General features: G+C 33.1%; 1 protein-coding gene across 1 annotated transcript; it reads left to right on the top strand.

Moving 5' to 3' along the window:
• The first annotated feature begins 64 nt into the window (after window positions 1–64).
• On the top strand, window positions 65–18,454 carry LOC100374200 (lysosomal dipeptide transporter MFSD1-like). Its single transcript, XM_002740896.4, has 16 exons — window positions 65–372; window positions 1,944–1,996; window positions 8,176–8,288; window positions 10,434–10,476; window positions 10,814–10,890; window positions 11,648–11,756; window positions 12,024–12,126; window positions 12,636–12,734; window positions 12,956–13,067; window positions 13,382–13,438; window positions 14,539–14,695; window positions 16,028–16,125; window positions 16,459–16,571; window positions 17,070–17,175; window positions 17,503–17,605; window positions 18,089–18,454. The coding sequence occupies exons 1-16, from the start codon at window positions 159–161 to the stop codon at window positions 18,146–18,148; spliced, it is 1,617 nt and encodes a 538-aa protein (XP_002740942.2). The 5' UTR covers window positions 65–158; the 3' UTR covers window positions 18,149–18,454.
• Window positions 18,455–18,809: the final 355 nt, after the last annotated feature.

The raw sequence follows: 18,809 nt of genomic DNA on the forward strand, positions 1-18,809 counted from the left end.
ACTGGCCGTGATCGGTCACTGGCCGAGTAGAATTCTGGCCGAGTTCGGTGGTCACCATGTGAACACGTGACTGTCTGTCCGCGAAGAAGTGTTATGGTCAAAGTCCATGCGATAATAAACAAACATCTGCAGTATTCGTCGTTGCGATAATCATTCTAATGGCTTCGTCAGAAAACGGAGAGTCTCCCCTTATTCGCGATGACACGACAGCATCCAGAAAGGAAGAGCGCCGCTCTCACAGGGGCTTGTCGACTGACCGCGAAAGCCCCTTGGCGAGAACTTCGTTCTCGCCAAGGGGCTTCGCTGCCTGCGACCCGAGAAGAGGTCTTCATCGATATTTGGTCTTAATTTTGATGTGTTTTCTTAGTTTCGGTAAGGAACGATGCAGTTTAACGACGGGGGAGGGGGAGGGGGTGGGGGTAACTGGACAACCTTGAGACTGTGTTGCAGCTAGGATATGGAAACATCTACCGTACTCCGGTTACTCCATAAAATATTTGATGAAAAGAATGTTAACGAATGCACTAACACGACTGAAATAAGTCTAGGATTTCGAAAGTAAAATTCACCAAGATTATATGATTAATTTATCAAGTACTTATAGAGAAATTATTGTCAAAAATATTCTCCTTGGAATATTTGTTTGAAAAATTGAGAACAATAATTCACTATTTATCAAATGTGTGGCTCTCGTAGAAGTTGTATCCCCTCTGTTGCTTTGTATCATTCAATAAAAAACGTGGTTTTTAATACATATTTACAAAACCTGGTTGTCAAGTGGGATAACTACCTGTCCATTCAAAGATGTAGTTGCCCAATTATTTTATTGATTTTTAATCTAAACAAATATTACAAATACTACTACTACTACTACTACTAATATTTTGATTAACACTTACACATTCCCCAGAGGAATTGGCTACATGTAACTTCACATAGAGGTAAGGAGCTTTGTTTAAAAGGGAGGTGATCATCACACTATTCAATATGGCCCGGGACCCATAGCTTCTTGTACAACCATGTAAAATACTTTTTTTCCAGCAAAATGTTAATACTGCACTGGACTACAAATAATGAATATAGATGTTGTGATTTTTATTGTGATCACCATACAATATGTGCTAAAATTTTGTCAGACTATTTACTAGTCAATCTGATTAAAATCTATTATTTGACATGAATATTCTAAAAACGTATTCTCGGGGCGAACATTTTCACTGCCTGGCAATCATCAAAACAAAGTCTGAAAATCACAGAAAACTCTGTACTTTGGGATGATTGTTGAGACTCCCCTGAACAGTGTAACAAAAATACCCCTACTTGTGCAACATATATAAATTTTGTTGCTTACTTCAAACTTGAGTTGTTTTCACCGCCTCGTTGACCGGCGTTCCACAGCAGATCGCACAGAGCCCATAGAAATATATGGTATAGTGGTACGTGTCATAGCAACATAGAACGTTCTGTGACGTAGCTCCACCCCCCGAGAATAGAATGTCTTCAATTCTGATGACCCTTGTTGACCCTTATAGGATACATAGTCAGCAAATTTTCTTTTAACAGAGTGATCACTGAATGTTATCTGGACAAATCTGTTGTTATTTAATTCAGCATCTACACATGACCTATTACTTTAGGAATAGTCTGTTTACTAAAAAAGATCTAGTAACCGTGGTTTAACTGTTCCCAAAGTGAGAATCGGTCGGGACAGTTACACATATGCAAGAGATTATGCATAATCCCATGTGACTGAAAATTGATTAATAAGTATACAAAAGCAGGATGTGGTAGGTTACGAATCAAAGAACAAGCTATTTTGATTGTCATTAAATTGTTTTATTTATTTGATGTCAATCGGCACTTTGCATTCCATCCACATTTTGTCATCTTCTAATAAGTTTACAAGCCTAATATTATTTTATTATCATTATTTTCTATTATAGGAAGTTACTATGTTTATGACAACCCGGCTGCATTACAGAAACATATGAAAGATGTGAGTAGAATATAATTATTGAACAATATAATTATTAAGTGTGGAATTATACAATGGTCCTATTAAAGTTGTTTATTAGTCGCAGTTGGACATTGTTCAAACTGGGCTCTGTGCCCATGTGTCAGTTCGACATTACTCAGACATGCCCAAACTGATTTTATTCAAACAAAGACAAGTCATAATGTGAGATAATGGATGTCATTTTTTTTTGACCTTTTCAAACCACCATAAATCAACATTTCAACAGTTTCTCAGGCATGCCATGTTCTTTCAAATTTGGTATTGATATCACGATTTGGCTCAAAATAGTTGCTTGTTAGATACACTTTTAACACATCACCTACAAATTGCTTCCATGGATAGTCTATGTGAAATGGTATCAACAGGTGACATGTTAAGTTTGGTACAAAGGTCAAGACTGAATTGGGTTGAATGTTTCAATGAAATTAAGCCGACTTGTAGCCATAAAAAACATAGTTAAACTACACATGGCTTGTCCTGTATTTGTAAGGGTGGGCAGATCTTAGTGTATAGTGAGGGTATTATTACATATGTTAGGGTGATCACAGCATAAGATCATAGGGTGGGGAAAGTCATCTATGCATACAGATTAACCATATATATAAATTGGAAAGTAATCACCCAGGGTTTTACATCATTTTTACCTTGCCCGTACCATCAAAGATGGAAGGGAAAGGTATATTAAGGGAAAAATTTTGTCCGGCGTTGTCGTCGTCGTCGTTGTTGTTGTTGTTGTTGTCGTCGTCGTCGTTAATAATTGTTATTGTGTGCATAATAACTTTACTAATTCTATTCCAAACTTTATCAAACTTGGTCACCTTATTCATCAGTATAAAGTCTTCCCTGAGTTTGAACAGATGTCCTGTATGAAAATATCATGCAAAAATTGAGAAAATCTGATAAAATATTTTGACTGTTTCTACTTGACTGATCACTGGTGATACACATCAAAGGTCACTGATCTCAGTGGAAATATGCATTGTTGTATGTGTTCAATGAAGCAAATGATTTATCTTGTAATAATATTCTTGGTAATGTATCTCAGAATCCCATACTGGGTTTCAAAACCAACTCATGGAGAGATTGCACAGTCTGATACACATTTGCAAACCTACCAATAAAATCTTTACAGAAAACAAGATGTCAGAAAATCAATATAAGCACTGCTATGAACTGGGTGCCAAACTTTGATCAAGATCTGAAGCTAATAGAAAATCTGTTTAGTCAAAAGTTATCAAATCAAAAACAATACATAAAAAATACATTAAAAGCAAAACATTTCATCCACATTTTAAAAAGAAAATTATTCTAAAATATATGTATTCAGTATTTGACAAACAGTTCATTCGACAAATGAAAACTCACAGGAATATGTTTCAGCTATTAGAACAGAATGATAGAGTTTTTATAATACTAGTTTAAAAATGCACTTCAGAGATTGCAGTGTTTGAAGATGTAGTTTCTCAGGAGGCAACAGTACTGTTGACTTCTCCCTCCACTGGACACCAACTATTTAAGTTGATTTGCATACAAAGCAGAGCTTGCAACATGATAGCTATTCATAAAGGGTGTTTTTTTTACTTTTCATATAATACAGTAGTCACACAATGAGGCAGTTCATATTTGTCTCAGTGAATCATTCATTTTTGACACCTGTACAAAATACTTGGACTAAAGCCAGCTAAATTTTTCTGTTATCTTGCATGTTTTATGAATCTATTCACATCTAAATGCAGCACTTTTTTTTTGCAATGGGACATTTGTTTTTATTCTAAATATCTCAATTACTTTCAATAAAGCTGGAAATTATGTTCCTTAAAATAATTAAACAAATAAGGCACCAATGTTTTTGTAAGATATTTACATCTTTTAAGGACATTCGATAGACTGATTCCCCACTGTTGGTTCAACCCCAAAACTTGTTTGTATTAAAAATTAATTATGACAATGCATATTTATATTGAAACAAACTATGATAAAGGGAATTATATTATATAACAAAGGGCAAGGTCACCAGAGTTCAACTATGTTTTAGATGTGGGGGTCATTGGGACCCCTTGTCTGAAAATTTGGGGGTCATAATTGCAAACTTGAGGGTCATACACAAATCAAGAAATTGATATATGTTAAATAGGGAAAACAATACAATGGAGAGTTAATGAGATGATTTAAGTTCAATGGAGGAGTACCAGTATGAAAAAAAAATATCTAATTTACTGAGTTTTATCGAGGTCTTTATTCATACAACAAATTCTGAACATGCATGAAACTGAATCGGTAAAAACATTGCAAGGGAGATCCCGTTTAGCCATAACATAAACAGTTCGCAGCTGAGCTGCGTATGATTTCAGATTGTCAGTTGTACCTTGGTATTTCCTCTTGTTTGCTACCTGACGAGCGGCCGTAAAGTCTGACTTCATGGTCAACACACGGACACTGATGTGACTTCTAGAGTCTTGATGCCGAATGACAGTTGAGTTTCGAAAATTTGAACACCCGTCAGTGAAAGGGTTTTTGGCTTTCGTTCTCACACAAACTTCACATTCCATAACGCTTCGATTCGATATGTAACAAAGCCATTTAAAACAATTTAGCCACCCATCATTGAAAGAACAATCCTTCTTTAGTAAAACATGGGGCTTTTCACTGGAAGCTGGTGAAGCTTCAACGGGAGAACTATCAGACGAACTATAAACACAAAGCGTCTACGTAGTACATTTTTTGTGATTGGTGTAAATGGCGACGCACATATGAATGATGATTTGGAGCGTTCCATTTGAAATCGAGGGAGGTTCTAGTGTTACAAGAGCCCATTTAGCAACTATTGCAGATCAAATGGAGGGGTGGATTACTAACGACTTGATGCCAAAATTCCTGCGTCCCCCCAGGACGCACTGCTGATTTTTATGAGGGGCGTACAGTCATAATTATGTGTCAATGACGCAATATATTGCGTCATGTAAAACCCTGATCACCTAATTAGAATGTAGGAAAAAGTTACTCATAATGACTCTTAAAAAAACAATTTAATTATGTACAGCAACACAGAAACAAAAGTGCTGGTTTTATCCATGCTGTTAATTTAATGACTTGACCCTTGTATTCCCAAAATCAACACTAGTGTTAATTTATTTATCATGAATTTCAACAAAATTTACCAATCAATCTGATTAGATTAGTGAAATTCATAGAAATGACTGCACATCCCTTCGCTTTTTGCTAAATTCTTTTTCCCTAATTAATATTCTAACTGACCACAGCCAGTGAACAATTTTAGCAAATATTTGTTATTAAATTCATTGAAAATGTTAAACATTGAAGTTAATGAACAAAAAGATAAAGAAAATAAAAAAAATGATAAAATTATGCAAAAAGTAAATAATAGAATTAAAATGAATAAGTAAAAAAAAATAATTAGCATGGGATTTCAACTTGGATATTTTTACTTGAAAGCAAAGGCCCAAAACACTACACTATGAAATACCGGTAAATACCCAATAGACACTATATACACTTTAAAAAAAACGATTTGGAGGATGAACTATACAAGATGAAATCTGTACAGGCCAACTATATCTACAGATTAATTTACGTCACCACCGCTGGACAACAGATGTTTTGCCACTACTATGACTTTCCCTTCGCTTAATTATGGGCAAGCCGAAAACTAGAATCACAAAATTTGAACCTGTTTCCTAGGCATGCCTTGGTGGATTTTATTCAAACTTGGTATCGGTATTTGTGTGTGTTCTTGGTCGCTTCTCTGACATACATTGAAAGATTTTGTACACCTGCACAATTACATTTTTGTTGCTTCTGTATTTAATGAAATTATCGCCTATTGTATGAGAAAATGATCATGATTCTCCACGCTATTTACCACAGCACACTTCAGTTGACATATTAGGTCACCTGCAATTGGATGAAATTTTTTCCTTTTGCATATAATCCACCCTTTTCTTTGGAATGTATGGTATTCAGCTCATAAGATACATTAAAAAACACCAATGGGGACTGTGTCGTTTTCAATGACTTGTTATTTATATTAACAATATAAAAGCAACATAGTTTTCCCACAGTGTGTGTTCACATTATACCCATTGAAAAGATTGGCAATTCAAATACGTTTGTATTCTTTGAGCCAGTGCATTTGCAAATTGCGTGACAGAAATGAAATTGGTATGGGGAATGGAAATTACAAATTATAGGAATGATTTTCTATTTTTAGTAAAGTCACAGAGTTTCAAAATCTGAATAATGAGTAAGTGAAATTAGCTTCTTGTCATTATGTATGTCAGTTTGAATGTGCACGACATTCGACACAATGTGGAAGTGTTTGCTTTCTGTTTCAGAAGGTGGATTCAAATGAATCTTTAATTAATATATGTATTCAACAGCATTTATTAATAAATGTTAAACATTGAACATATAAATGTTGTTATTGTGGTATTGAATAATCTTCAAGTATAAAAAAAAAACTGTGTCACTGCATAAAAATCTTTTTTTTTTTTTGGCCTGGGTTACTTATTGAATATGTAGAGTACATGTAGCTTATACACTGACTGTTTCATTGTGTAAAACTGATGTTGTATGTGCTGCATGGAACTCATATCAAATGTGGCGTTGTGTGGCGACTTATTAACATTATAGAATGTCTTCTAACAGTGCTTATCGAGGTAAATTAGGTTGGTATCCTATCATGGTTGACATTTGTAGTTTGGTGATGAAATTTTAATAGACTTTATTGTCTACAAACTAATAATATTATCCTTAATGCTGCCTTTGTAGAAAATAGTTTGAGTCAAAAATATACCTTGGTTAGTGTGATTAATAAATTATTGGAAATTACTTATTTCCACTAACCTTAAATCTAAAACTTTCAATGTTCTTTTCAGAGTAAGTATAAGGAATGTGTAGCAGAATAAGTGGCAAAACGATGCACAGAGCAACAAAAAATAAGACTTACATAAATTAAGAATGATAAATATGTTTTTGAAAAGTATTTAGATGATATTAAAAAATAAAAAACACAGGATTGCTCTGACAAGTTTAGAGTACCGACACTTTTTCTTGTCTGTCGAATCTGGGGGACATTCAAGGATTAAGTGAGAAGAAATCCATGATTGGAGATGAAAAACATTACCTATTTCATTGTCAAAATAACATTATCAAAGAATGTAGACAGAAATTTCTCCCAGCTCTCTTTATGTATGAGCCACTCTTTCAAAATTTCCGTGTTGATGATCTTCTCTCCAGTTGTGACAAGTCTATCCTTTGATGATTTGGGCATTGCATAAATTTCACCAATATTTATATGGCAAAGAAATCATTTTGGCGACTGATCACCAGCTATTAATTTATTTAAACAAGGCCCGTAAAGTAAACAGTAGGTTAATGCGGTGGGCTCTATATTTACAATCTTTTAGCTACCACATTATATCAATTAAAGCACAGTCCCTCTATGATAGAGGGACTGTGATTAAAGGTAAAAAAATATAGGTGCCGACTATTTAAGCAGGATTGAGATTGCTTAGAATTACTGTTACAATATTTTGTAAATTTGAGAAATTTATTGGCAGTTGATGCTGATTATTGGTCTGAAAATGTGCCATGTTCAGTCTTGATGACGGGACACGACGTAGGCATGGGTTGGGATCCTACTTCTGACACAAAAATGTCAGTGAAATGCCTGCTTATTGCAATTGAGAGAGCCACCCACAGAACTCACACTGGTCAGGGGATTCTTTCACTGCTAGTATTTGGTAGACAAGACAATAATACTGGAAATGAAATACAGATTCAGAGGCACCACCTGGGTTTCCACATGAGCCAATCAGAATGTGTTTTTGCTAGCAGCAGTCTCACGTAGGCAAGTCAGTAGATCATAAACATCTTTTTGTTACTTAAATCACAAGTACACCTGGTAGATTCAAATTGTCCTTTCAGGGTGGTAAACAAGTATGACCTGTCAATCAACTTTATGACACACAGATTATTCCCATGATTCCATGCACACTTTAGGTAATATGACAAAAACATAGGATAAAGGATGCTGATAGTATTTTAGATCTGTTTTTGTCTTTTTGTGATGTATTTTGCTTTTGTTTGTGTACGTTTTAAAATAAATTAACATATTCATTGTCTTTCTTGCTGTCTAGGACTTAGATTTAAGTACCAGTGAATTCATGATGATGTACTCGCTTTATTCTTGGCCGAATGTTATACTCTGTTTCTTTGGTGGATTTTTACTTGACAGCGTCTTTGGAATTAGGTAAGCTCACAGTGTCGTCACCATGATTTTGTTACATGACAGCTCTTACGTTTCAACTAAAAACACAGTACTAGTATGTAAATATATACAGTGCTGCCCTAGCGTAACTTAACTTCCAAGCTGTCACTCTGCTGGCTTTGCCTTTTCATATAAACTTTTTTTTTTTCAATTTTAGATTGAATATCATTTAATAATGAGTTTGGTGTGTCTGTCTATATAAGTAAAATCTCAAAAACTTCTAGCGGATTTTGATCAAATTTGGTACATACATGCATACATTGCAGGCATAATTAGATTTGGCACCATTTCCATGCATATCAAGTAGCTAATTTGCATGTTTATTTTCTCATTTCAACCTGTGTATAGCAAAATCTTCAGAGCAGATTTTGATAAAATTTAGTATCGAGATATCTTGGTGTAATGTACAGAAATGATTAGTTTTTGGGCTACAATGTATGTTATAGCTAATGTCCATGTTCATTCTTATATTTCAGTGTCTATATGCAAAATCTGAAAAAATTCTTATCAGATTTAGTTCCTACCTTGGAGTAATTGGCAGACATAATCAGTTAGGAGGCCATTTCAGTTCATACTGAATAGCCATTTTGTGTAATAGTTTTCACAATTCAGCCCGTGTAAAAGTAGCTTCTGAGTGGATGTTAATAAAATTTGGTACCTTGGGGTGATGTACAGACATTGGTTAGTTGATTTTGGTGATTTTTCAGTTATTTTGTTATAGAACCCCAATGATCATATTCTGTATTCATTGCTGTATCTCTGTATAATTTAACTTTGGTTTTTATCAATAATTTCAACTTCTTTGTAGTATTGTCACTACTATGAGATATCGCTAAATTCGGCCATTCATAACTGGCCCACGAACCTGTGCATGTTAAGAAAATCTGTATTTCACAGCACTTGAATTGAGTCATTTGATTGGGCACGTAAAGGAGCTGCCGCTGCCACGTTTCTGTATCATATATGTCATGGGATCATCATAGATTAAAACAATGGCAGCGTATATGCTTTGTGCTGATGCACCGGAACAGATATTCAATGACATGTTTCCAAAATTTGTTATTCCATTCCAAAAATGATGAAGATGATGGAATGTCTAAATATTTGTGCAAACCATGTTTTAGTAAACTGACAAAACTGTCAAAACTGATAACTTATCGACTTGCCCAATCCTGGTTTTGTTGCCACAAACACATCATTCCATTGAGATACAGCACTAAGCGCTTTCTTTTGATTGTCAGTAAGCTCGTTCATAGAACAAAATATTTTAATTTTACCAAGTAATGTGTCATTTCTATCATGAGTTTTGATAATGCAAATGAGCCCAAATGAATCTTATAATTGTTTGAGGGCGTGTGACATACAGTAAATATAATGAAATCTGCCAAGGGTTAATGTTGAGGCTTTGGCCAATTAAATGGTCCTTGGCTGGCGAAGATGGGTTACTCTGCACAATTTAGATATATGGTGATTTTGAAAACGAGCTATTTATACTCTGACTATGATGTATGTTCTTAAAAGTATTGTTTTAGTGTTGTTTGTCAGGAACTTGTTTCCTTCCTCCTTCTTTCTGCCTTTATTAACTTTGGATAAAATGAACATGCATGTAATTTTTCATTGACTACAGACCTTGATCAATATTTTTGGGGAAAAATATGGAAAAAATTGTGGATTTATTTTGTAAAAGATAACCAAAATTTATCATTCAAAGGGTTTAAATAGTTGAATTATAATATATCTGCAGGCAGCAGAGTCACATCACCACTTTTTATGTTTACATTTAATTTCTGTGTAAATAACAGATTTTATCCAGTCATTTCAGCAAAATAAATACTTTTTTTCGATGTATGTAGTGCGCTTTATTTGAATTTCAAAATGTAAAGCAGATGAAAGAAGTTTGTGAGATAAGCAGGGATCTGCTATTGTCACGAATATTATTTTTTGAATTATTTTAGTAAGAACTATTTGTAGGCACCTTGATAATGTGTGATTACAAAAACAAGATCATGTAAAAATATAATGTGCAGCTGATCCTATAAACAATGTACCGGTATGTACATGCCTTTGTACGTTATGCAGTTATTTAATGCATTTATCAATAATGTTGTGTGATTTTTTTCTTTGTAGGTTAGGAACTATTCTCTTTAGCTGTATAGTGGTTGTAGGGCAGGTGAGTTATGTTTACAGCCTACATATTTGATCACTCTCTCCTGTAATTAGTGCATGTCATTGTATTTATCAAAATTGACATGAAGACACAAAAAAATTTCACTTATATAATTTTGATAACTACTATACATGTGTATACATGTATGTAGGTGTCCAATAAGCTTGGTATTAATTTGTAATCTCCTGAATGGGATAAAATTAAATCTAAGCATATTCACCATAATTTCACAATAACAGCAAACTTTCAGTCAGTGGTTTGTATGATCTACCTGAAATAGGTCATTTTATATGAATAAAGACATCAATGTGGAAAAAAAACTTCTTAATTTTTTTTTCAGTGCATATTTGCTCTTGGTGCAAGTCTTGGTGGACATGTTAGCTATATTGTAATGTGTACTGGTAGATTTGTATTTGGGTAAGTATTAAGTTGCAGATTGTATACATGTGCTAGTATGTGTTGGTTGAAAAGGCACTAAGCTTTTGAAAAAGAAAATTGTAAATTTAATAACTTTAAAGTTGTATGATTGACAAAATTTATCTGACAGCTCTAGTAATTAACTACTCTATTACAATGTGATGACCTAATTTGTTTGGGATTTAAATACATCCATAATGTTTCCCTAATTTGCATAATAATTTTTGTTTCCGCTTTTCCCCTGTTTTTTTTCTGAATTAATCATCACTAGATGTACAATAAAATTAATTTTCCGTAAGTGATATGAACTTCAGTACTGCATATCCCATTGTTATCATGTTGTGCATCTCGAATAAGCATGCCAATATTAGTCGTCACGCTAATGTTAAATTTTGAGTTAATTTTAAATATGTCTCTAATACTTTTATCACATTAGAGTTTTTTCTAAGCTTCCTTTGTTTTGTTTTTAATATAGTTCCTGACGCATTGCTTAATTATCATGAGTTTCCAAAAATCACCATTAAGTGTGCTAATTGAACAGATCATGTTTTACTTTAATTTTCTCTAGAGTCCCATGAATTAACTCTGTTATCATTGCAATGTAATATCACATTTATCTCACGAATTTGGTCCGTGACCTCATGTTTTGTTTCCACATATGACCTAGTATAGCCTAGTATATCATGTACTTGCAAAATATGACAAATTGCATTTTTTGTATGTGACGTTTTAAATAAGTTTCTTTCTGTCTATATAGCCTTGGTGGGGAGAATTTAGCTGTGGCTCAGAATACATATGCAGTGAGTTGGTTTAAAAACAGAGAACTAAATATGGTGTTTGGACTTCAACTAAGTTTTTCTAGAGTGGTACGTACACATGTGGATACTTTGTTGAACTTTCATTTCTACTGTTATCTCACAAAGGAAATGTTCAATAATCATTATTTGTTTTGGCGCAGTGGATCATTTTCAACATATCGCCTTATTTAACAATTGCCTTGTGCAGCCCTCTTTAAAAATGCGCTTTGTTTTGATGATGTTGCCAATTGGTCTGTTTGTAATGAAATTTGGCATTTGGCGTATATATGTACGATTTCTACAAACATTGTTCGATAAAATAAAATATTATTTCAGGGAAGTACAGTGAATATGAATATAATGGGGCCTATATACGACTTAGTCAGTAATGCTACTGGTTGGGAAGGATATCGAGTACTGGGAATCGCTCTCTGGGTCGGTGAGTCAAATTATACGGGAATCTGGAGGATACAAGCTATACTTTATTATACAATTGTGGGGGTGAATGATGTGATTCAAAATTATGTTTAAATTGCTCTGTTTTGCTTTTGTATTAATTTCAGGTGTGAATCTTTTCGAATCTTTCAGAATTGTACTTAATACATGAGTTGTATATTTTTAATGTGAAAAATGCCTTTCTCTGAATACTGCCTTCATGAATATCTAACATTTTTTCAATGTCAATGAAGTAAAACCCCATTAATCCAATTTTCTAATTATTCAAATCTTACATGGTTCCATAAGTAATTCTTCCAAATGTTTTGTGATGTAGTATCCAAACAAATCCATATATAAATTTAAAGAGTTTAACTCTCCTTCCTCCAATATGTTGCTAGTGTAATTTGTGGCTTTATTATGTCAAATTATAATTGTGTCAATTTTAATGCATTGCAACAATTGTTCTTGGGGTGCTATATTCTTATTACATTATTCTATGTTTTGTCACAGGTGCTGGGATGTGCGTTTTGTCGTTGATATGCGCCATTGTGTTGGCGTTCTTTGATAAAAGAGCATCACGAATATTAAAGAAGGAAGATAGTAAAACCGGTAACACTGCTATTCTTTTATATTAATAGTGTACCTTTTCTGTGTGGACATAGTGTGAACAAGAAGTGATTCTAACGAACATTCTGAAACCATGTCACACTTTCATATAATCATAAACGTCTTTTTCTCATTTGAGTCATTACATACTCATTTAGCATGTAAAGAAAGTGAATAATGATATTGTTACATCATGTGTATGTTTCATTTTTTATCATTGACAGGGGAGGTTATAGCATTGACTGATATTAAACACTTTCCAGCTGAATTATGGCTAATATTTTTCATATGTGTGTCCTATTACGTCACTATTTTCCCTTTTATTGACCTTGGAGTGTAAGTAACTCTTCTGTTACTTTTTCAAAATTTGAATGTTGATTTCTTGGATATATATCCTTGGCTTTTTTACTCTTTAAAATATGTTTGATGACCCCATAATTTTATGCTGTCGTCGTCCACTTTAAATATCACATATGTTAATAATAAAGAAAACACTTGTTATTTGTTCAATTCATATGTGTGTTTTAACACATTGCTTACATACGCCAATATTTTTCATTCATACTGGCTATCCATGGTAGCTTTCAGCAGCTGATGGGTTTAATATTTCTTGACTATTCAATTTACTCAGTGTTTAATTCTGTTTACAGCGTATTTTTTGAAGAGAAATTTGACCTGAGTCCGAATGAAGCAAGTGCTGTGAACAGGTAAGAAAATAGTACCCAATACTAATTGCAATATTAACAAGAGAGCGATTTGCTCCCTCACTGACACCGCTTGAAATCTGTCTTAGAAATCCAGGACTGATTACACCTTTATGAGGTATTGAACTGTCTTCATATTCCGATTTCACTTGAGTGCTGATTACACTCTTAGATATTGGAATTATTTCCGCTATGCAGTTCAACTTAAGTATTGATTATGGGTTTCCCATCTTAAGTATCTCTGCAATTGAATTTATTTCATTTTCTTAAATAATACATTCTGCATGTCTTTCATATGTTGGGTCAAACCAAAAGTAAAGCTACATGGGGGGAGGTAGCACTGTTGAAGAATAATAAATAATAAAATCTAAAATTGCCTATTCCATTAAAATTGGATTATTGGAAATAAATGTATATAATTATATAGTTATGGTAATTCAGTTAAGCTATTTAATTTCCATGAAATTGAATGCCAAACATATTAATATTTCTAGATATTAAAGTGAGATATACTTTAGCTGTGAAGTCTATGTTAGTACTATAAGCAACATACACATAATATGAGGTTATTACAAGGATACCGCAAAGTAGAACTATTTTACAGATTCATCGAACACTTCATATATAGTTGATGAGAGAACCAAAATATTGCATAAACTCAATTTTAAAACTGGAAATGCAATTTTGTTGACCATGATCTTAGATTATCGGTATTATTTTTTAAAAGTATTAAATTTGTCTCAAACTAAATAATTCCACATGTTGAATACAATTTACATATAGCTATGCAATTAATGGAATGTTTTGTTGAAAATGGATAGAATTTTATAAAATAATGGTTCAAATGTGATGCATAGTTTTTGCACTGTTTAATGTTCAAGCTTTACAAACTGCTGTATTTTCTGTTTGATTAAATGTCAAGTACATAAAAATATACTGTAAACAGTTGTCTTTCTGGTTATAAATAGTTGTAAAAACAACGTCATAATAAAATTTGTAACATGTGTTGCGATAAAAATATGAGTCTCCAAATATGGGGTTAAAGGAACTTCACATTCATGTATGATAGTTTAAGATAATAAATCGTGTTCATATTCACACAGCCTGGTGTATATTCTATCTGCTGTAGCCTCTCCTGTGTTGGGTTTCATTGTAGACAGAACTGGTAGAAATGTTTTCTGGATATTTGTTGCTGTGACATGTACACTTGGAGCTCATATGATGTTGGCTTTTTCATTTTTTAATCCATACATTGCAATGGTAAGTTCAACAACAACAAAAACAGGCCTACTCTCAGAGTTGTTAAAATAGAGATACAAATACATGTATTTAAAAAAAATGATTCAAGATACTATTTACTCATTTATTTTCAACACTTAAATCAGGTGCTCATCAATAGAAATACACATACATGGATAAATCAACTATGATCAGCAAAGCACATGTCTGAAAGAACAAATAATTACAAAAAGTTGGTTCACTAGATATTTGAAAATTACATTACATGATTTGCTTAGTTAATCTGTGTCAATGAAAAATTGTTAAACGTTATCTATTTTTCGACAAAATTCAGCATTGTGTTATCTGTCGATCAATAGACAATTTTATGAGATTCCGCGATGTGGGTGATTGGTGCCAACCGAATGTCATAAATTGAATGATTAGATTTTGAACTTAAATTCAATGTTTAGCTGAATGTTGATATACCAATCTTTCAGAGAGTTGATATGTTGAGATATTCTGATACATGTATCATCACAATCGACCCTACTAATCAAATGTGTATATTCATCGTGAATGTATCTCCCACAAAACGTCAGCGTTTGTAGTATTCCATGTGATGTTTTGATGCAAATACAACACTATAACCTTTGTTTATCCTGTTTTTATGTCCCCCCCCCCATATCGTGAGATTCTGATAACTAAGTTTATCTTTATCTTTTTCACAGACAGCTATAAATGCATTTACCAGTAAATTAAAACCCATTGAATATGCACAGTTAGCCATATTGTTCACTTCACAAACCAGTGAATTAAAACCGAGCAAATATCCCTGTGAAATCTAATCTTTTAAAATTACCACTAAACCCCCACACAGTAAATATTGGATTGATGTCGGAGTTAGATATGTAGTAATTTTGAAATAAGTATAGGTCATTATAGGATATTGTGTTTATGAGTGATCTTGGAATTGTGATGAGTTCTTTGTGATTGTCGATCAGTGGTAATAAACAGTTAGATGGACAACATTAAACACATCTGGTTGAGTTTTTAAAATGTATAGTGATGAGAAATAGATAGTTCAGGCCACTCAGTAAAAATATTTCTGGCAATTGATGCATTTAGTTCCTAAATTTAGGATTATATCTTGTGAAAACTGGATAGTGTGAATATAAATGTTTCATGTATGATAGTATCGGTACTTAATATATGAAAAGTGATTTTCTTTTTGTTTTTGTTTTGTTGATTCCTTAGTGGGGTTAATTGTTTATATGTACAACCTTATGTGTGGAGGTGGCCATACATTGTTTGATTGCTTCAATGTAAGTCACTTTCTATTTATGTATTCTATGTTTTGTATTTTACTTCTAGGTTCTTATGGGGCTGGCATATTCCTTATTAGCATGCGCATTATGGCCATTGGTGGCATTTGTCGTACCTGAAAATCAGCTTGGAACAGCGTATGGATGGTAATTACTTCATTTATATCTTTATTTTTTCAATATTAATATGTTTTTTCTTCTGATCTATATAGTGTAGCACTATTGTATCAGTGAACATAATTCTCTTCATCTACTTGGCCTTAATTCTACTTCATCTACATTCTCAAATTTGTAACTTTTAAATGCTAAATCTTCAGCATAATATTTTGTCTTGTATTATAATTATTATAATTTAATATAAATTGTATTTATAAATTTAATTATAATTGAAACTGCATAATTTCAATATTATTCATACATATATGATGATAAGTACTTGAAATCTTGGTAGTTTTCATCTTTTGTGTGTTTGTTTTTCAGTATGCAGTCCATTCAGAATCTAGGTCTTGCTGTCATTGCTATTGTGGCTGGACAAATGGTAGATGTTAAAGGTTATCTGTTATTGGAAGTTTTCTTTCTTGCCTGGCTCTGTGGTATATAGCGTCATTCATTCAGTTGGTTAATTGTTTGTCTGTGCCTGTTTGTTAATTCATTCATTCACAGAAAGACATTCTTTTTGCAAGTCAGTCGTTTTAAATTTCAATATTGTTACACATATCCTACCATACTTCAACATGTAACATCAGGGAATGAAAAATTTTTTTTTTAATCATCTCATCATGTCACCCCCTTTGAAAAAGTATCCAAAGGACAATTTTCGTTTACCATGTGCCGGATTAGAGGGAATACTATGCCTCTTTGTGGAAAATACTAGTTTTGTAGTCATTAATTATTAAACAAAATGTTCTCAAAAAATACACACATTTTATTACGGTAACCATATTATTGACAAGCCATCTAAAATTAGTGTTTAAAAATTATCAAGGTCTGTGGGGGAACTGTCAAAATCAAGATCCCCATCATTGACCAGAGAAGTACTGCAATTCTAAGAAAGTTTTCAAAGTTAACTTACATTTTCTTTTGATTTCTAGTTGCACTGATATGTGTAGTTTTACTTTACTTGATTGATGCCTCAAGAGGAGGTGCTCTTAATATGTCAGCAGCGGAAAGAAACAAGCGTGCAACAGAAGCTGCTAAGTAAGCCTGATTATGATTTATATCTTCCGTCATGAATAGAAAGTAATAGCTAGCCAAGAGCTAGCGATTCCCACTGAATAGATGTCTAAAAAACTCGGATACAAGATACAATTAAGGATAGAATATAACAGTAATAATGTTGTAGATCAAGTGACTGATTACCATACCAACTAATGAGCTCTTACTTTCATTTTACTATCACATCAATCAACACTTTGTATCTAGTAGGCGTAAGCGGAAACATTTTATTTTGTGGCATCGGGCATAACATTTGTCTTGGTAGCTGGTTAATTTGTTGACTGTAATCTATTGTATTTTGTTCTCTAGGGTTGGTTTGCCAGATAAGGAACCTGATGAAGCTGTTAGTCCACTTAAACCACAATCTGATTTCCATCTTAGAAACAGATATCTTTCACGTATTGGCGCCAAGGTAAATGATTAATGAAATTTATTCATTAGAATTGTACCATGTCTAATTACAAACAGTGTCATTATTTATATTACATTTCGTTACCTTTGCCTAGCCCATAAAACCATTATACTGTCTCTGTAGGACACCTTTGCAGTTGCAGTGTTGCATTTTACAAATAGGTTAATTAATTGATCCTCTTTGTTTGTACTAGTATAAAGTGCCTTACATGAAATGATAGTGAAATATATGACAAGTTGCACTCTCATCACACTGTAACCTGTTTGATATGGGTCCATGGGATGGGTGCAGAATGTATGAAATAAGTTGTTTGAGTTTATAAGGATGATTATATTTTAACCACGTAGATTTTGTGGTGAATGAAACAGTCTAATGTATGGTATAAATAATTCTTTGTTTAGTTGAACAGGGCATAATAATCAATCTATCAGATTGAAAAGAAAAGTTACTTGTGATCTAATACCTTTTTTATATTTAAAACAGCTTCCAGATAACTACACTTCACATCTGTCTACCCTGTCAAGAAGAGGTGTTCTTCAGTAATTATCTTACAAAGAAGACATGGTTAAAACTACATCCTGGCTGAAAAAGCTCATTTTGTGATAAATTCACTGAAGCTTTAATGTTCAGCGAGTGACTGTCATTCATCACGAATATGCTGAATTATCAAAGGTTTCTATACTCTGTCATTAATTTCTAGCACTGGGGTGGGGTATATTAAAATCCTGTAACTAAGACCTTCTTGTTATGTTTTCTACACAGAGGCTACATCATATTTTTGCGCATGAATAAATTGATATGAAAATTAAATATATTGAAAAAGAAAGAAAATTTGGATTACTGCCACAAGTGGTGTTGTCATGGTAGTGGATTATTCATTTGCTGCATGTGTCATGCTTAATACAATTACTACAATGATATTATAATTTACTATTCTCTGCTCACCCAGTATGCATAATGGATCGTTATAATAAGAATACTACATATAATTGATTATAGCACAGCAAAGCATTGCTTTGCAGAAAAAGAATTATTACTTGTAAGATGCTTAAACCAAATGTGAAAAATTTATATCAGTCGTATGACAATTTTTAATGCTACAATAATACTTAATGCTTTTTAGCGAATGTGGCCATATGTATAAAGTAGCAGATCGTAATTTGCCTAAGTGCAAACATCATTGAAAAATACTCTTTGCTGGCTT

This window comes from Saccoglossus kowalevskii, chromosome 1 (assembly GCF_978046115.1).
Source record: "Saccoglossus kowalevskii chromosome 1, keSacKowa6.1, whole genome shotgun sequence".
NCBI classification, from domain to species: Eukaryota; Metazoa; Hemichordata; class Enteropneusta; family Harrimaniidae; genus Saccoglossus; species Saccoglossus kowalevskii.